This window comes from Lethenteron reissneri, chromosome 2, assembly GCF_015708825.2.
Source record: "Lethenteron reissneri isolate LAM-NWPU_2019-01 chromosome 2, ASM1570882v1, whole genome shotgun sequence".
NCBI classification, from domain to species: domain Eukaryota; kingdom Metazoa; phylum Chordata; class Hyperoartia; order Petromyzontiformes; family Petromyzontidae; genus Lethenteron; species Lethenteron reissneri.
The window spans coordinates 10967655-10985746 of NC_083780.1; the positions used below are offsets into that span (position 1 = coordinate 10967655).

Genomic DNA, 18092 nt, shown 5'->3' on the forward strand with positions numbered 1-18092 from the left:
ACCTGATGACGGAGACTTGTGTTGCCTCCGAAACGTCGTGATTTTTATTCTTTTATTTTTATTAATTTTAATTTCATTATTTACCTACGTGACTTTACCGAAAAAACTAAGAGTATGAATCCTTGCAGTCACGAAAGCGTCAAATCTAGAATGTGTATACTCCGTCATTAAAAACAAATTACGATTCCGTTACATCGGCCAACCCGTCAATTAAAATGGAGTTGTTTTTTATTTTATTTCCAGCCTAAGCGATGTAAACCTCTGAAGATTGATAAAAAAAACTGTCGTGTCCCCCCCCCCCCCCGCTGCTGACGACTAGCATCTAAAGCCTGTGGTTCTTAACCTTTTATTGCAGCCTGCACCCCACCACACCCCCCACTTTGGTTCTCAGAAAGGATCATCTCGCGCACGACGGGGTTAAGAAACACCGATCTCAAGCGAAACATCTCTGACGCCACGGCCCCCATTCAGATGCGCGCACCCAACCACCGACTGGTCTCTGGGCGTCAGCTGTAAATGCAATTCGTTTGTTTTTAATGGGTACTTTTAGAATTGTTGTCGTTAGGTATTTTCACCGAGATCTCCATTGACTTCTCATCCAAGCGGGCAAATACCCGATGCTCAAATGAAGGCAACCCAACTCTCCTAACCGTGCCTCATCTCAACGGTAACAAAATATACGTATTTCCACGGCAGCGTTCTTTAAATTTTTTCCCGTTGGGCTCTTTTTGTTTCCTCCCCATCTTTGTCCCCGTTTCCCTTCGTCTGTTCCATCACCAGCAACCTTCGTCTCTCTCGAGACGACGCAAAATAAATTTGACGACGAACAACACCGGCAGTGGGACCCGCACACATTCGCGACGACGAAACGAAAGCAACGAAACGGCCAAACAGTTCATGTAAAAAAACAACCCATAAACAACAACAACAACGGTGATAAAGTCCAGCCCTAATCCGTCGTTGAGTGTCTCCCGCACCCAAACCCACACATCCAAACTCGTCTCGTCTCTCGTGGGTTTCTCCAAACGACACCAATTTCTTGCTCAGGAAGCTCTGGAAGTGAAGTGAGCGGTTTTCTTCCGAATACTGCCCTTAAACATCGCCCTGCAGAGTTCACAGTGTTGGTAGAAGTTCGGGGGTCGAGGCCCTGGGTTGAGGAGCATCTCTCACTGTCCGCGTGCGGTTCCATGGGAGTTCTTTCATCCAGGCCTCGTGAGCCACGGGGGGGGGGGGGCAGAGGGAGGGCCCCCCATAAACAGAATGGCTTCTTCCCGCCACCTCACACCCACTCACGAGGCCCCGTGTAGGGGAGTGGCAGAGCCGCAGTCTGGTCACGAGAAGCAAAATGCAATCTCGTCTTCGCGGGCGCGAGAGTACGAATCTGGGGAGCGAATCTTTTGGCGGGGGGGGGGGGGGGGGTCGCGGGGCAGATAAATAGAAAAAGCGTGAACATCCAGAAAGCATTTCGATTTAAAGCTTTCGTGACTGCAGGGATTCATCTTCTTGGTTCTTTGGTGACTTTACCGAAAGAACCAAGAAGATTAATCCAGAAAGCATTGAGAGCGGAATTTCCTTCATTGAAGAAATACAATGTCACGTGACCTCGTTTCCAACGTCTTGCCACCGCCACTGCACTTCAGTTTGATGAAAGTAGTTTTGTTTGAATCGGCTTTTTGACTCCTCGTTTTATTTTGGAAGTGTTTATCTCTTTCCTTTCTATACTTTAAATTAGGTACAATGCAGATTAAACAGCCTGCAAAGGAGTCCCACTTAACTTAGTAAAATTTTGAAGGAAATATAAGTATACAACACGGATTTTGAGGTAATTTACGTAAATTGTCGCTCCTGTTATTACCAGATGGCATTTATTTTGTTACAGTGCTAAAAATAAATTGGAACAAATATTTAGCGCACAGTGACATGAGGGCCATGTGTAAGCCTCAATTGTGTAGACTTAAACTTTTACAAAGATGCCCTTTGGAATACTTGTTTGAGTATTGCTGTAATTTAGCAAACGTTAGCTGGTAAACAAAACAAAAAAACACATCGTGGCTCTGTATATAGAAAAAAAAGTGGCAAAAGTTGTACCACCCAAGCAACTACTTTCTAAAGACTCTGACTAGGCCACTATTTAGGCCCACTGGCTGCTTTAAGTACAATAACACAGAGCCGTGGTTAGACCAAATAAGAAGATAAACACGACACTGCCCTCAAAACCCCACGCTCCTCCGAGCTCTAAATCCAATCCATCATTCCGTGGTCTGCCAATCTCGCTCGAACTGGCCGAGCACCCAAAGCGGATCGTGCACGCACACACACACACGCACTGGACGGTGTAGGTGTGCGTGCTGCGCAAAGACAGAGCGAGATTTCGGCCGCCAGGATTTGAGATCGAGAAACGGCCGCCTCAGCGAGTTCTTAAGACGTGGCTTACAGCGTGAAGGCCGACTTTGTTTGACACGAGTGGGTGTCGTCCGCTGTGGCTGCTACGAGCCGCCCACCGTTGCAGCAACGCATCCTCGACGCTCCTCTCCAAAGATTCACGAAACGCTAACTCCAGGACACGCGCGTCGATCGGCAGACAAAACGTTCACGACGGATTTCTCGCGATGGGAATGTCCAGCCGGAGGGAAGGACGCGAATCATGTCTTTGTCCCAACCGCCAGCCTTCGGCGAGCAGCAAATATCGTTCTTTAGCATCGACAGGACTCGAGTTTAGCGTCTCGTCCAAAAGACGGGACGTCGCGATGTCTCCCCCCACCCCGTCCCGAACGGACGCCGCTTTCAGCGGCACCAGCCGGGTCGTCCTCGTTGTCGCCGCCCTTCGTCTTCTTCCTCTCTCAGTTATCGACGATTCAAGTACCGCCCCGATCAGGCACAGATTGATAAAAGCGTCCGATTTCCTCGCAACGCCGGGCTCCACCGAACACAAACTCTTCCCCCCCCCCCCCCCCGTCTCCATCCGAGTACATTTCCGCAAAGCGCTACGACTATTGCCTTGGCGGGCCCGCGATGAATCGCTCGACATGGCTGCTGAAGGAACACAATCGATCTCCCTTTGCAAAAACGTCCTCCCCCTCCCAGGCTCTTCACCTCGGTGCAAAGTAAAGAACGATCATGTGAACTGAAAACTGCGAGTGGTCGATTCAGCCAAGGCCTGCTGCATCCGAGGCGAACTGACGACCATGCGTGCAATATTTTTTTTAACCTTCGTAGAGTTTTGAGTTGACCTCTGCAGAGCTTTCGGGGGCCCCAATGTGTCAAAGGTTTGGCCAGTGGTGCTTGACGTAGCAGTTCTAAAAGATGGATGTTTTGTTTTCTCGGTTCACGTGGCTCCAAGAGGCCACAAAAGGTTGTTGTTGTTGTTGTCGCGAAATCTCCCTGCGAAAAATGTGTTTGCGCATTTCCCCCGTGTCCGTCCGTCTTTGTGAGAGCCATGAGGAGAGCCCAGCGGCACGCACTCGGGGCCACGGACCCAGTCATCGAACCACAGTCGGCCTCCACCACAAGAAACGCGGCGGGCATGTGGTCCACTCAGGGTCAAGTGCATCCCTCGCTTTCTCCATTGTCTGACCGAGTTCTTTGCCACCCGTCCTTTCCCTATCGCCCCCTTTCCAACAATGAGCTCCTAATTATATTTTTTGCAGGAATATTTGCCATCTACTTGAGGGAGAAAAATATATTTTTTGGAAATCGATGAGATTTACAACGATTTTACATGCTAAAAAAACAGAATCTCACTCAAGACCATGGCAAATATTTGCCCCCTTCTTATTTTCCGCAATGCATCGCCAATTCAGTGAATGAGAAAGGGAGATAAATTAATCTTCATTCGTAATTCTTGTTGAAAACCGATTTCAAATTGAAAATACAGTGACCGCCATCGCCAAGTCTCAAACCAAACGGGTGTTACGTAGTGCCGGTAGGCCTCAACAATTACGCAGCCCTGACTGAAAGCCGTAACATTATTACTGGAGAAAAGGGGGGGGGGGGGGAAACAAAAGAGAAGAAAAAAGCGTAAAAAAACATTACACAGAAATCGCGTACACACCTGCGATTTCTCTCCGACAGGTGCCGGAAAGCAGCGGCCCATTTTGAAACATTCATCAGGCCTAGCAGCTGGTGACGGTCGCCTAGTCGGGGCCCCACGGTGGGCGGCGGGCGGGCGGGGGGAGGGCCCAACAGAAGGCGCTATACGGCGGGTTTACGGTGGCCGGTGGGTGGAGAGGGACCGGTGATGGCGGGCAGCCAATTCAGCAGCTGGTGCGGCCGTGGCGGCGGGAGGTGGCGCTGCCGCCGCTGCTGCTGCTGCCCCCGCTGCCGGGCCCCGTGGCGCCGGCGCCGTTCTGGGGCCCGGGCGTCTGCTCGGCGCCTCCCTCATCCGTAAACAGCTGCTGGATGACGTCGAAGAAGTTACTCAGTGGGCTGCCTGGGACGGAACGCACGCGGGGACGCGGGGACGCGGGGGAAAGGCCGTAGGGACAGCCCGCACGAGGAGGGTGATGGGGCATGGATCGGAGGAGCACAGGGACATGGGCACATGGGGCAATGGCGAGTCGGAGGGGGTTGGGAGGATTAGAGGATGTGGCGGAGTTGGCGGGCAGACAGAGGAAGGGGAGCAGGTGGAGGGTGAGGGGATGTTGGTGCAGGATTGAGGGGGTGGGGGGGCAGAGGGACATTGAAGCAAAGGGAACAGAAGTAGAGTAGAACAGGGAGACACAGTGGACACGTGGTTGGGAGAGGGCACGGGTCACCAAGACACGTGGAGAGACAAGGAGAGCGTGGGGAACGAGAGAAGGGGACAGAGCGGCAGGGGTTTGAGGGGCGAGATGCCGCCACGGGGTTGTTGAGACAGGGAGAGTGGCGACAGGAGAAAGCAGAGATTGGGATGAAAATGAGAAGACGAGAACGAAGGTGGGGGATGGAGATGGAGTTGTTAGGGGGGATGGGGATACGAGGAGGAATGTTTCAGATGGAAAAAAAAGAGATGAGATGAGTCGATGCAGAGAGATGGAAACGGAGAGGGTAATGAGAAAAGGGGATGAAGATAAGGTGGGTGATAAAAAAACCAAGCGACAAAATGGGGTGCAGAGAGGCGAGGCAGATTCACACAAAAATATGGGAAGAAAAACGGTCGGAGTTGAGAATGGGATACTGGGAATATTAGGAAGGCGATGAGGTGGGAGATTTGCAAGCGAGATGAGATTGGAAGGTGAGGGACGAGGGAGCGGTGACGAGGGAATGACCAGAACATAAACAAACGGGGACAGAGAGACACGCCGGAGGAGAACGCATGAACACTTTATTCTAAACAACAACTTGACGCAGACTTACAGTAATTATAATAAACAAACTATTTTATTTTAATCTGGTAAGGCCCACTGAGCTATGTAGATTTGTTTCGGAAGCGAGAACCGGCCACAAACGACAGCTCGACCGAGTGGCTTATCACGTGGTATTTTCTAGTAGCCAGACGCTCTGAACGCGTGATGTGGATTCTAAATGTGGAGGGAGAACCCGTAGAACCCGGGAAAAAATCCACGCTTCCACAGGAAGAAAGAGAGAGAGAAAGACACGCGAAACTCCAAATATACAGCAGCAGGCGTCAGGGTCGGCATCGAACCCACGACATTCTGCACACCAGACGAGGTAGTTAACATCTCGCCACCACGGGCGCCCCACGGATGGGTTCACAAACCCACTCTGCTGTGCTGCTACATCCCAGTTGCAACCCATCGACTGTGTAACACGACCCTCCGCCGTGTGCTTTGAGGCCCAGAGCCTCCGCCGGCCTTGCGGCTCGGAAGTTGCGAGCGGCTCGCAAAACCGGGGAAGTTCAACGGTGGTTTCGGTTTCGGGCAAACTCCTCCCTCGCCACCAGAACGCGGAATTTCCACAAATGTGGAGTACAAAAAAAACATCCTTAGCAGGGTTGTTGCCGTGGCGATGGTCCCCACCCCCTCACCGGAGAGCTGTTGCCCGGGCGACTGCTCGCTGGAGCTCATCACCTGCGCCTGTATCGTCTCCACGACGCGCTTGAACCTCCGACTCGGCCCTGCCGGGGGGGGGGTCAAGGGGCACCGACAACACCAGTGAGTAGACCGATCCCTCCGTCAGCCGTGCGCACGTGCGTATTCATCGCCCGAGTTGGTGGCCGTGAGTCTGGAATCGAACTCGGGTCGCCAGGTTCGTAGCGCAGCGTGCTTAACCGCCCCGGACGCCGCCGCCCCCCATTCTCTCTCTCGCACTCTTCACAGTAACGGGGGGGGGGGGGGGGGGGGGACGAGAACGTACAAACTGGACAAAGGGAGTCGCCCGAGTTAGAGAATCAAACGCAGACCCCTTCCTCACTGCGAGGCCCACGAGTTCTCCACCATTGCGCCGCCACCCTGCCACCCCCCTGTACGTGAGCGCCCGCTTGTACGCCATGCTGGTGCGTCTCTGCGCGTGTATCCACGTGCACACCACGCGCACGCGTCTCTGCGTCAGAGGTGGCAATCGAGTACCCGATACCCGTACCCTACCCGATACCCGACTACCCATACCCGGCCGGGTACGGGTACCCGTTTGCGACCCTGGTGCGGCCGGGTACGGGTAGGCCGTGAGTCACTGGTGAGTGACCGTTTGTCACTCATTTCCCAACGTCTTGTCTCTTCTCACAATTTAAGTTCCTAGAATCAACCCACCCGCGCCTGCAACATGGCTTCATCCCAGAGGTCGCAATCGGTAACCCGTACCCGTACCCGGCCGGGTATCGGGTAGGGTACGGGTACGGGTATGGTACGGCTACCCGTACTCGGCCGGGTATCGGGTACCCGTTTGCGACCCTGGTGCGGCCGGGTACGGCTAAGGGTAAGGAATCAAAACCCGTTTGCGACCTCGTCTCTGCGTCTGCACGCGATGTCACCTGAGAGCAGAGTGAAGGTGAGCGAGAAGACGGCGCCGTCCCCTGCCGAGTCGGGCCCCTCGCTGGAGCCGATGTCCACCTGGAAGCGCACCGGCTTCTGGAAGACGGACGGGCCGCTCGGGGCCTTGTACTCGGCGCGGAAGCTCGTGGGGGACACGACGCTGTGGCTCAGGCTCGGGATCTAGGGAGAGGCGCAAACGCACGGGGCCCAAAACGGTGCCCCGCGGGGCCTTCAAACGGCCGTCGGGGTCATGGGTCGTGAGCCGAGCGGCGCCTACTGGGGCCGATGCAGCGCGCGAGGGGTACTCCATTAAACTATCTAACATTAAACTATCTATCATTAAACTATATATTATTAAACTAATTATCATTCATCTTTTTCGATTTAAAGCTTTCGTGACTGCAGGGATTCATCTTCTTGGTTCTTTCGGTAAAGTCACATAGAAGGGAAATAATAAAATAATAAAATAAAACTTAATAAAATAAAATAATTCTCACGACGTTTCGGCTACAACGCAAGCAGCCGTCTTCAGGTGAAGAATGAGACACTGCCAAGCTAGGAGCTTATATATAAGCTGGGTTGGAGGTGGAAGAGCGCCTTAACAAAAATAATGTGCATATCAAGAGGAATTTAGCATATTCATGGGAAATGCGTAGGAGGTGGGCAGGGGGTATCATTAAACTATCTAACATTAAACTATCTATTATTAAACTATGTATTGTGAAACTATATATCATTAAACTATCTATCAAACTGTTTTAACCTATTTAAACTATTTAAAATGATCATCTATTGAACTATTTTAAACTATTAAACTATTTGAAACTATGAAACTATTTTATACTATTAAACAATTTAACACTTTTAAACTATCATCTATCATACTATTAAACTATCTATTTCACTATTTGAAACTATTAAACTATTATAAACTCCCTATTAAACTATTATAAACTCCCTATTAAACTATGATAAACTCCCTATTAAACTATGATAAACTTCCTATTAAACTATGATAAACTTCCTATTAAACTATTATAAACTCCCTACTAAACTACTATAACCTCCATATTAAACTATTATAAACTCATATTCTTAGGTTCTTTCGGTAAAGTCACGTAGAAGAGAAATAATACAAATAAAACAAAAAAATTCTCACGACGTTTCGATTGCAACACAAGCAATCATCAGGTGTGAAAACCACGCCAAGAAAATTTGAAAGAAGTGGCGGTTTTTTCTTAACGCAACCGCTCGTTGCTGTCCGTGGTGCTGACGCTAAGAAAAAACCGTCACTTTTCCTCGCTTGGCGGCCTAAGCGCCACACGACCTCTCCCTAGAAATAAAAGCAAAAGCAAATATCCCCCCCCCCCCCCGTATAGCCTTAAGCAAACTTTTGGGGCAAGTGCCATGAGCGAGCAGCACCTATGTCCCACGAGGGGATTGGGTGGCGATGTTTTTAGATGCCTCACCAGGGTACTCGTTTTAAGGTCGAATCGACGACAGATGCAGCCACGCAGCCACGCAGCCACGCAGCCACGCAGCCACGCAGCCACGCAGCCACGCAGCCACGCAGCCACGCAGCGCCGCTTCAGATAATTATCGTCAACGGTGTTAATGGTCGCGAGCGGGAATCAAACTCGGGTCGCAGCGCGACCGTTTGAGCTCAGGGGGGGGGGGGGGGCCGTGGTGGTGCCGGAGGGTGGGGGGCCGAGCGCGGGTAGCTACCGAGAGGAAGGCGTGCACCACGTCCGCCTTGATGGTGCTGATGGGCTTGTTCTCCACCATGAGGAAGATCTGCTCGCCCTTGTCGAGGCTGATGAAATTCCCAAACCACGACTTCTTGGCCAGTCTGGAGTGGACGCACGCACACGCACGCACAGACGCACAGACGCACGCACACGCACAGACACGCACACACACGCACAGACATGCACAGACACATATCTCCCGATTAGCCTTCAGCAGACTGTTGGCGCGAGTGCGGTAAGCAGCAGGTGGATCTGTGTTGTTTTGTGTACATATTGTACAACGCATCTATTTGTTCTATTTGTGTCCATGTATCTCTGTGTCGCTGTGTGTGTCGCTGTGTGTGTGTGCGTGTATCTCTGTGTCGCTGTGTGTGCGTGTATCTCTGTGTTGCCGTGTGTGTGTGTGTGTATCTCTGTGTCGCCATGTGTGTGTATCTCTGTGTTGCCGTGTGTGTGTGTGTGTATATCTGTGTCGTCGTGTGTGTGTGTGTATCGCTGTGTCGTCGTGTGTGTGTGTGTATCTCTGTGTTGCCGTGTGTGTGTGCGTGTATCTCTGTGTTGCCGTGTGTGTGTGTGTATCTCTGTGTTGCCGTGTGTGTGTGTGTATCTCTGTGTTGCCGTGTGTGTGTGCGTGTATATCTGTGTCGTCGTGTGTGTGTGTGTGTGTATCTCTGTGTTTCCGTGTGTGTGTGTACATAGCTCTGTGTTGCCGAGTGTGTGTGTGCGTGGCTCTCTGTGTTGCCGTGTGTGTGCATAGCTCTGTGTTGAAGCAGTCTCCGTGTTGCCAGTCGTCTCACTCTGGGGATGACTCGGGAGTGAGGCTCGTCATTTCATCCGCCGTTGGAACTAGGGTGGGGAAAGAGAAGGGGGGGAGGGGCACAAACGGGGGGCTCGATCACACAGCGGCCCCAGCCAGGGCGATGCTCGCGTCTGGGTGTGCGCAGACGAAGTTGGTGATGGGTGGGGGCAGCCTACGGCCTTGCGAGCAGAGCACGGCACCACTACTTCGCATCGTGCACGGCCACCCCGCGGATTCGATCTGCGTCGCCCCTCATGGCTACCCGAGGCCTGCCAGACGTATTAGACCATCGCTGCGAGCATCGGTAGCGATCTGCCCGGTGAAACGAAATACATTTTGGTCACGTAATTTTTGGGACCCAGGTCAAAGGTCATGCGTCAAACAAAAGAGCTCGATATCCATACCTTACAGTTGCGCCGGTTCTTTCTGACCGTGTATGACAATTATAGTTCGTGTGACCGACAGACTGACCGACTGACATGCTAATGGAGAGAAGAGGTTCCGTATTTACCGTACTCTCCGCGTTAAGACGCACCTTGTGCCACTGTTGATCAAAGCCAAAGCCGGGGGATGCGTCTCACAATGCGGTGAATACGGCACGTGCATGCTAACGACGGCGCTCGCAACGCAAACGAGTAACCGCGATGGCGACGACGACCACGGCGGCCGCGTCCGGCACCTTGCAGCTTGCGCCGGTGAAACCGCGGCGAGCCCAGGAAGCTGTTCTTGATGGAGCTCAGCCGGTTCTTCCAAGGAGGCCCAACTCCCGCCGCTCCTCCCGCTCCGCCGACGCCGGCGCCGGCGACCGAGCCCGACCCCCCGGGGCTGGACGGCGGCGTCCCCGTGGATGAGGGCGACGGCGGGGCGGCGCCGTGTCCCGGCGAGCCCGGCGGGCCCGGCAATGCCGGCGCCCGACCCTGGGCGGCGCGGGGCGCCGGCACGGGGGAGGCGCGCGGCGAGGGGTGCGGTGTCGCCTGCGGCGGCGACGGCGGCGGCGACGACGGCGACGACGCCAGCAGCAGCGGCGGCAGAGGCAGAGGGCGGTGAGAGCGGCGCGGAGGCCGGTGCAGGAGTAGGAAGGCGGCGCCGGTCCCGGCGGTTGCGGTGGCGGTGGCGGAGGCGGCAGAGGAGGAGGAACGGTCGCCGAGGAACGTGGCGCCGGGGAGATCGGCGAGAGGGGGCGGTTCGGTGGCAGCGGCGGGAGCACCGGCGGTGGCGGCACCGGCAGACCCAGTGACGCCGGCGGGAGCAAACGAAACCGAAACGGCGCGGGTAGCGGCGCCGTGATGCCGTCGGCAGCCGCAGGCGCCGCGACGGCGGTCGAGGAGGAGGAGGCGGCGCAGGGGAAGGGCGCCGCCGTGGCGACCGCCGTCATCGTCGCGGCGACACACGGGGTCGCCGGGGGCGATGGCGCGAGCACGCACGGCAAGGGCGGCACCAACGTTAGGGTCGGGGTCGCGGTTAGGGTCGGGGTTCGCGGTCGGGGTAGGGGCGGGGCGGGGTGAGAGGACGCGAGCAAAGATGGCGCCGACGCTCAGAGCGGCCGGGCCGTCTACTGGGCACGGCTCGTACGAGGAGCGGTGGCGGCGGCGGTGAACGTCGGGGCTAGCGGGCCAGGTCAACGGGTCGCGGTGGTGCCAGAGGTCGCGATCGCAGTCAAGGTAAAGGTTTTGGGGGGCCTCCAGCAAGCAAGTGGGTTCAACGGTGGGCTCGGGGTCAGGGGTCACTCCAGAGGTCAGCCTTTCGCAGGTTGTGTGAAGTATTGGTTTCGCGTAAGGATCTGGGCTCGTGCAGTTTGAGACAGGGCCAGGGTTAGAATCGTGTCTAGGATCTTCACCAAACTTTAGACCGTGGCTAACGCTTGGGTCGCGGTTGACATCAGAGCCCGGGCTCGCGTGAGGGCTCAGAGAACGGTTGACGTGCGAGTCGGATCCCAGCCCAGGTTGTGGGTCGTCGGGGTTCGGGTTTGCGAGACTAACATAATTCAGGCTTGTTCCCGAATTCGTGTTGAACTTCGGGTGAGGGTTGGGAGTTGAATCCAATTGAGGATGAAGAACGTGATAAAACTTGGGGTTAGCATTTAGGTTATGGTTGAGGTTCGAGTAGGGGTGATGGTTTGCGATGGAATCAGACCGAAGGCTGGATTTAGCACCAGGCCTCACGCCCACAGTCACATCTGGGCGAGCTGCTCCTGGGTTCGGGTTAGGATCGAGGTTAGGTCTCGGGTCAGTGTTGGGGTTTGTGTGTGGGTCAAGCTTTGGGCTGGCAGCTGGGCAATGGCCACGGTCGGAGCTTGGCTCAGTGCTGGTGCACGGTTTGGTGACCGAGTTCAAGTGTGGGTTACATTTGGGTCTGATGGGAAATCTCACAAAGTGTGGACGATAATATCGACTGGCGCCGCCGCCACCACCACCACCACCGCCGCCACCGCCACCACAATTAGCACCACCACGAACACCACAGCCACCGACAGCAGCACCCTTAGCGCCACCACCACCGGCGCCGCCACCGCCACCGTGAACACCGCCACTAAAATTAGCACCACCACCACCGCCGCCGCCAGCAGCACCGTTACCAACACCACCACCACCGCCACCAGCGCAGCCCAGCGACTTGATGGCTCGTGAGCGTCCGCACATGAACGCGCCAAAGCCGAAGTGAGGGTGCGCCGGCAAATGGGACGAAGATGACGATGACGACGAAGATGACGAAGATGACGACGACGACAACGACGAGAGTAACGATGATTTCGAGATGCCGGTGGCTGCGATGGCGGAATTGACGGGCGAGTTAAAGCGGTTGGGATGCTGCTGCTGGTGGTTGTAAGACTGGTGCCAAAGGTCACGGTCGAGGCGTGGGGTCGCCGGGGGGTCAGAGGGCAAGAGGTGGTGGCCATAGTGGTGCGCCAAGCACGGCGGTGTAGAGAATTTGCGGCCGGGCTTGGCGGATGGGAAGTTAAAACGCAAGGACAGTAGTGGTCATGGGCGGACACACACAGGCACGTACACACGCACACAGGCGCGTACACACACACAGGCACACACACATACAGGCACGTACAAAGACAAAGACTGGCAGGTATACGCACACACACACAGGCACATACACACAGGCAAGTATACACACACACACACATAGGCACATATATGCACACACACAGGCATATACACACACATAGATGCACACACGCACGTTGAACATACAATGCATTGAGCGACACCGTACACCAACACAGGCGGAACGAACGCAATGCATGGAGCAAAAAAAGTCGAAACGCAAATGAAAATTTAAAATACAATGTAAAGTTATAATAATAATGATGATAATAAGAACGTAACGTTATAATCGTACAGACGGTCACAATGTTCGAACCGTTGACGGAGAGTGGTGAGGTGTGTGTGCGTGCGTGCGTGATTTTGAACAGGCAGCAGAGACAGAGAACATGGAAAGGTCACGGAGAGGGCATGGAGAGGGGACAAGAGGTCATGGAGAGGTCATGGAGAGGGCACGAAGAGGGCAGGAAGATGTCACGGAAAGGTCACGGAGAAGTCACAGAGGTCGCAGATGGGTGTGTAAAGGTCACGGAGAGGTCACGGAGAAGGCACGGAAAGGGCAAGGAGAGGGCAAGGAGAGGGCAAGGAGAGGTCGTGGAGAGGTCACGGAGAGGTTCGGGAGAGGTCACGGAGAGGGCACGGAGGGCGTGAAAAGGGCGCGGAAAGGGCACGGAGAGGTCGCGAGAAGAAACAGACACAGGAGTCAGAGAAATGGAACAGAAACGAAAAAAAAGTGTTAGCGAACACAAAGAGGTGGGGGCAAGAAAAAAATTAAATCAAACAAGCGGCAAACGAAAACTCGGTGGAAATATTGGCGTCATGCAAGGCACAGCGATCATTGTGACGGCCGCGCCTGGGCTGTGACAGGCGCTGCATCGGTCCTCCAGGCGTCGTGCCTTGCGTGTCACGTGACCTCGCCGCACCGCGTGCGTGCAACGTCGCGACGCAGCACGGTCTCTGGCGCCACCGACGACGTGAGAGAGGTGAGGAAGAGGCGAAGTTGTGGAGTTGTTGTGAAGTCGTGGCCGTGCGAGTTCACGCAACGCCAGGAGGGTGATGACGGAGCGGCGTGGATCATGAGGATTACCGTCGCGCGAACTCCAAACCCCCGAGTCTAACCCTGACCTTGATGCTAAACCCCAAGGCTAACACTAACCCTGATGCTAAACCCTGATGCTAAACCCCAAGGCTAACACTGACCCTAACCCTGATGCTAAACCCCAAGCCTAACACTGACCCCTAACCCCTAACACTATACTCGAGTTGAGCAACAACGCTAGGTTCAGGATGAATGTTTTTTTTCGATCGCTTGGGCGAGGACATCGCAAGCCAGTGGTGGCACTGGGCGTGAGGATGCCGAGTAAAAGCTCGGGGACTCCAAGCGGCTCATGAGCGGCGGCTTCATGAGAACAACAACAATAATAATATGGGTCAATAGTAGATATCAGGTCGAATTTAAATCCTCAAACTCAATAAGCCATTCCGTCCCTCTCATCCCCATCTTGCCTGCAGCGCGCTTCTCTCCCACCTCACTACATCTACATCTCTCGTCTAGATCTTCACTACCACCTCACTACATCTACATCTCTCGTCTAGATCTTCACTACCACCTCACGACATCTACATCTCTCGTCTAGATCTTCACTACCACTTCACTACATCTACATCTCTCGTCTAGATCTTCACTACCACCTCACTACATCTCTATCTCTAGTCTAGATCTTCACTACCACCTCACTACATCTACATCTCTCGTCTAGATCTTCACTACCACCTCACTACATCTCTATCTCCTTCTCTCCGCTGCTTCGTCTGGCGCGCCGGGAGATCGTCTCCGCCCGTGCGGAGCGAGCGACTGTGTGTGTCGGTGTCGGGGCGCTGGCGGCGCAGCGAGCGGCTCACCCGGGGGCTGTTGAGTGGACTCGACGAGAGGCCGGAGGAGGCTCCACTCACAGAGCGGGACCTGGGCCGCAGGGCAACACCGACGGGGACCATCGCCATCATTGCCATCACCGCCATCACCACCACCACCACCATCATCGCCACCACCACCATCATCATCATTACCACCACCATCGTCATCATCATTACCACCACCATCGTCATCATTATTACCACCACCATTGCCATAATTTCCATCGTCGCCATCATCACCACCACCATCGCCGCCATCGTAATCACCAGTAACATTTCCGCCATCATCACCAGCATTATCATAATCACTGCAACATCGGCATCCTCTGCCCATGGGGGCGGTGTGGTGTGTGTGGTACGTGTGGCGTTCGTGATAAGTGTGGTGCATGTGTGGCGCGTGTGGCACGCGTGTGGTACGCGTGTGGTACGCGTGTGGTGCGTGTGTGGTACGTGTGGTGCGTGTGTGGTACGTGTGTAGTTGCGTGTGTGGTTGCGTGTGTAGTACGTGGTACAGATATAATGGGAGGCTGATCGACGCCCGGGTGCGATCAAGGGATGGCTCCCTATTGGTCAACCACGTTATGTATGCCGATGATTTGGTAATAGCTGCTCACTCAGAGGAGGAGTTGGAGACGCTGCTGCTGAGACTGGAGCGTGCCACTAAGAGGTGGGGCCTTACCATCAGCCCCACCAAAACTAAGCACCTGCCTGGGTATTTTGTACCATCGGACACTCCACCCCCACAACTCCCAATTGGTGATGGGGCAGTTGTGGAGAGAGTGGAGAGTTTCCCATACCTGGGCAGTGTGCTTATGACCGGCTCCAGTCTATCAGCAGAGGTCTCACTCCGAATCAGTCGAGCGGCAATATCTTTTCATCGGTTGCGTAACGCTGTGTGGAAGCTACCTGGTCTGTCGCTCCGCACGAAGCTTCAGGTCTTCTCGGCCACGGTCATTCCCTCCCTTCTCTACGCTTGCGAGACGTGGACCCCCCTGGTGGAGCATCTTCGCCGGTTGGAAACATTTAGGCTGGCCTGCCTACGATCCATCCTGGGTTTAACCAGGCTGGATTGTGTGAGGAGCTCACAAATCCTTGAAAGATCTGGGCAAAGTCCCATCAGTGAGCTCCTCCGGCAGGCAAGGCTGCGTTGGCTGGGTCATGTAGCCCGCATGCCCAGCCACCGCATGCCTAAACAGCTTTTGTTCGGCCGGATCGAGGGGGCTAGACGGGCGCGGCACGGGCTGGAGAAGAGATGGAGTGATGTGGTACAGGAGGACGTGGAGCTGAGTGGACTTGCCGATGACTGGTACCAGCGGTGTCAAGATCGGCCTCAGTGGAGGAGGCTCGTGAAGGACGCTACTGGGCAGTTGGAGGCAGTCGCCCTCCAACAACAACGGAGGGCGGAGGAGCGACGCTCACAACAACGAGCGGAGCACCGGGTGGCTAAAGCACAGCAAGTTGGCACAGTAGGGGGCACAGGTGGTGCATCAGCCAGTCATCTCGGTCATCTCGGTCAGTCGACCCGTGGCACCTGCTGGGTCTGCCCCGTGACCTCCTGCCAGCGGGCTTTCGACACTTCACGTGGCCTCAAGGTGCACTTGGCCTGGCACAAGCATCGTGGTGACGTCACCGCCACTTAGTGGCGAATGGCGGTTGTTGTTGTTGTTGTAGTACGTGTGTGGTGCGTGTGGCACGCGTGTGGTACGCGTGTGGTGCGTGTGTGGTACGTGTGTGGAACGTGTGTGGTACGTGTGTAGTTGCGTGTGTGGTTGCGTGTGTAGTACGTGTGTGGTGCGTGTGGCACGCGTGTGGTACGCGTGTGGTGCGTGTGTGGTACGTGTGTGGTACGTGTGTAGTTGCGTGTGTAGTACGTGTGACACGTGTGTGGTGCGTGTGACACGTGTGTGGTGCGTGTGACACGTGTGTGGTGCGTGTGTGGTGCGTGTGACACGTGTGTAGTACGTGTGTGGTGCGTGCCCTCACCTCTGCCCGTGGGGTGCAGTGTGCAGGGCTCTGCGCACGGTGCTGGGCGAGCCGCCCTCCCCCGCGCTCAGCACCTCCATGGACTTCCTCTCGGGCCTCTGCTTGCCGTGCCGGCTCAGCATGGGAGAGTCCACGCGCTTACGGGGGGGGTCTGCAGCCCCCCGCCCCAAACAAACACCCAACGTGTGGAGGAGGCCAGGCGACCAGACTGACCGTCTGGGCTCCTCCACATGGCGCTCAACCACCACACCGCCGCAGGTCACAACAACACTCACTCACCCCGTCACTCACCCACTCATACACCCTCTCAACCAGTCACTCACCCAGTCCCTCATCCACCCAGTCCCTCACCCACCCACTTACCCACCCACCCACTCACTCACTCACCCACTCACCCACCCACCCTCTCACCCTCTCACCCCCTCACCCTCTCACCCCCTCACCCTCTCACCCCCTCTCTCAACCAGTCCCTCACCCAGTCACTCACCCACTCACTCACCCCGTCACTCACCCACCCACCCACTCATACACCCTCTCAACCAGTCACTCACCCAGTCCCTCATCCACCCAGTCCCTCATCCACCCTCTCAGCCACCCACCCACCCACCCACCCTCTCACCCACTCTCTCAACCAGTCCCTCACCCAATCCCTCACCAAGTCACTCACCCACCCTGTCACCCACCCACCCACTCACCACACTGCATGTCACCTCACTTCTCTATCTGCTTCAGCCTTCGCGTGCGTGCGCGTGCGTGTGTGCATGTGTGCGTTTGCATGCATGTGCGTGTGCGTGCGTTCGTACCGATGTCGTTGCGTGGGGGGAGGTTCTCGTCTTCGTAGCTGGGGTAGCGCTCCTTGCGGTCGAGCAGCAGGAAGTAGATCATCTTCTCCTGGTTCTCCCTGCCGGGCGACAGGTGGCACAGTCGCCCCACCGTCCGCCGCTGCACCGCACGCGGCTCGCGGGCGGCAAACCGCAGAACGCGGCTGACGCCGGTTCAACGCCCCCCCCCCCCCCCCACTGCCGCCCACTCTCGGTAAAACTGAACAAGTGCTGGAGCTACGGTTCAGAGGCGCGCTGCCGTCATGGCGGCGCCGCCATAGGCGCTCGCCGGGGCGTGACGACGCCGCCGCTGCCGGAGAGCCCCATTGTGATGTCACAGCGCCCCATTGTGATGTCACAGAGCCCCGTTGTGATGTCACAGCGCCCCGTTGTGATGTCACAGCGCCCCATTGTGATGTCACAGCACCCCATTGTGATGTCACGGCGCCCCATTATGATGTCGAGCCCCATTGTGATGTCATAGTGCCCCATTGTGATGTCATAGCGTCCCATTGTGATGTCATAGCGCCCCGTTGTGATGTCATAGCGCCCCATTGTGATGTCACAGCGCCCCATTGTGATGTCACAGAGCCCCATTGTGATGTCACAGCGCCCCATTGTGATGTCATAGCGCCCCATTGTGATGTCATAGCGCCCCATTGTGATGTCAGAGCCCCGTTGTGATGTCATAGCGCCCCATTGTGATGTCACAGAGCCCCATTGTGATGTCATAGTGCCCCATTGTGATGTCACAGCACCCCATTGAGATGTCATAGCGCCCCATTGTGATGTCAGAGTGCCCCATTGTGATGTCACAGAGCCCCATTGTGATGTCATAGCGCCCCATTGTGATGTCATAGCGCCCA

The 18092-nt window shown here is 55.4% G+C and overlaps 1 protein-coding gene across 3 annotated transcripts in view; it reads right to left on the bottom strand.

Annotated features, from left to right (window-relative positions):
* Positions 1-18092, bottom strand: part of LOC133343248 (serine/threonine-protein kinase BRSK2-like) — a 51132-nt gene continuing 33040 nt past the window's right edge. The window contains exons 11-19 of one of the 3 annotated variants that reach the window (XM_061552693.1): positions 17209-17306; positions 16406-16556; positions 14411-14471; positions 10135-10372; positions 9454-9502; positions 8634-8757; positions 6908-7088; positions 5966-6055; positions 1-4429 (exon numbers count right to left, since the gene is read on the bottom strand). In XM_061552693.1, coding sequence (XP_061408677.1) covers positions 4254-4429; positions 5966-6055; positions 6908-7088; positions 8634-8757; positions 9454-9502; positions 10135-10372; positions 14411-14471; positions 16406-16556; positions 17209-17306 — 1168 coding nt within the window. In that variant the 3' untranslated portion in view covers positions 1-4253. Of the gene's footprint in view, positions 4430-5965; positions 6056-6907; positions 7089-8633; positions 8758-9453; positions 9503-10134; positions 10430-14410; positions 14472-16405; positions 16557-17208; positions 17307-18092 lie in introns of all 3 variants that reach the window. The other 2 variants (XM_061552685.1, XM_061552703.1) reach the window with 2 other exon arrangements.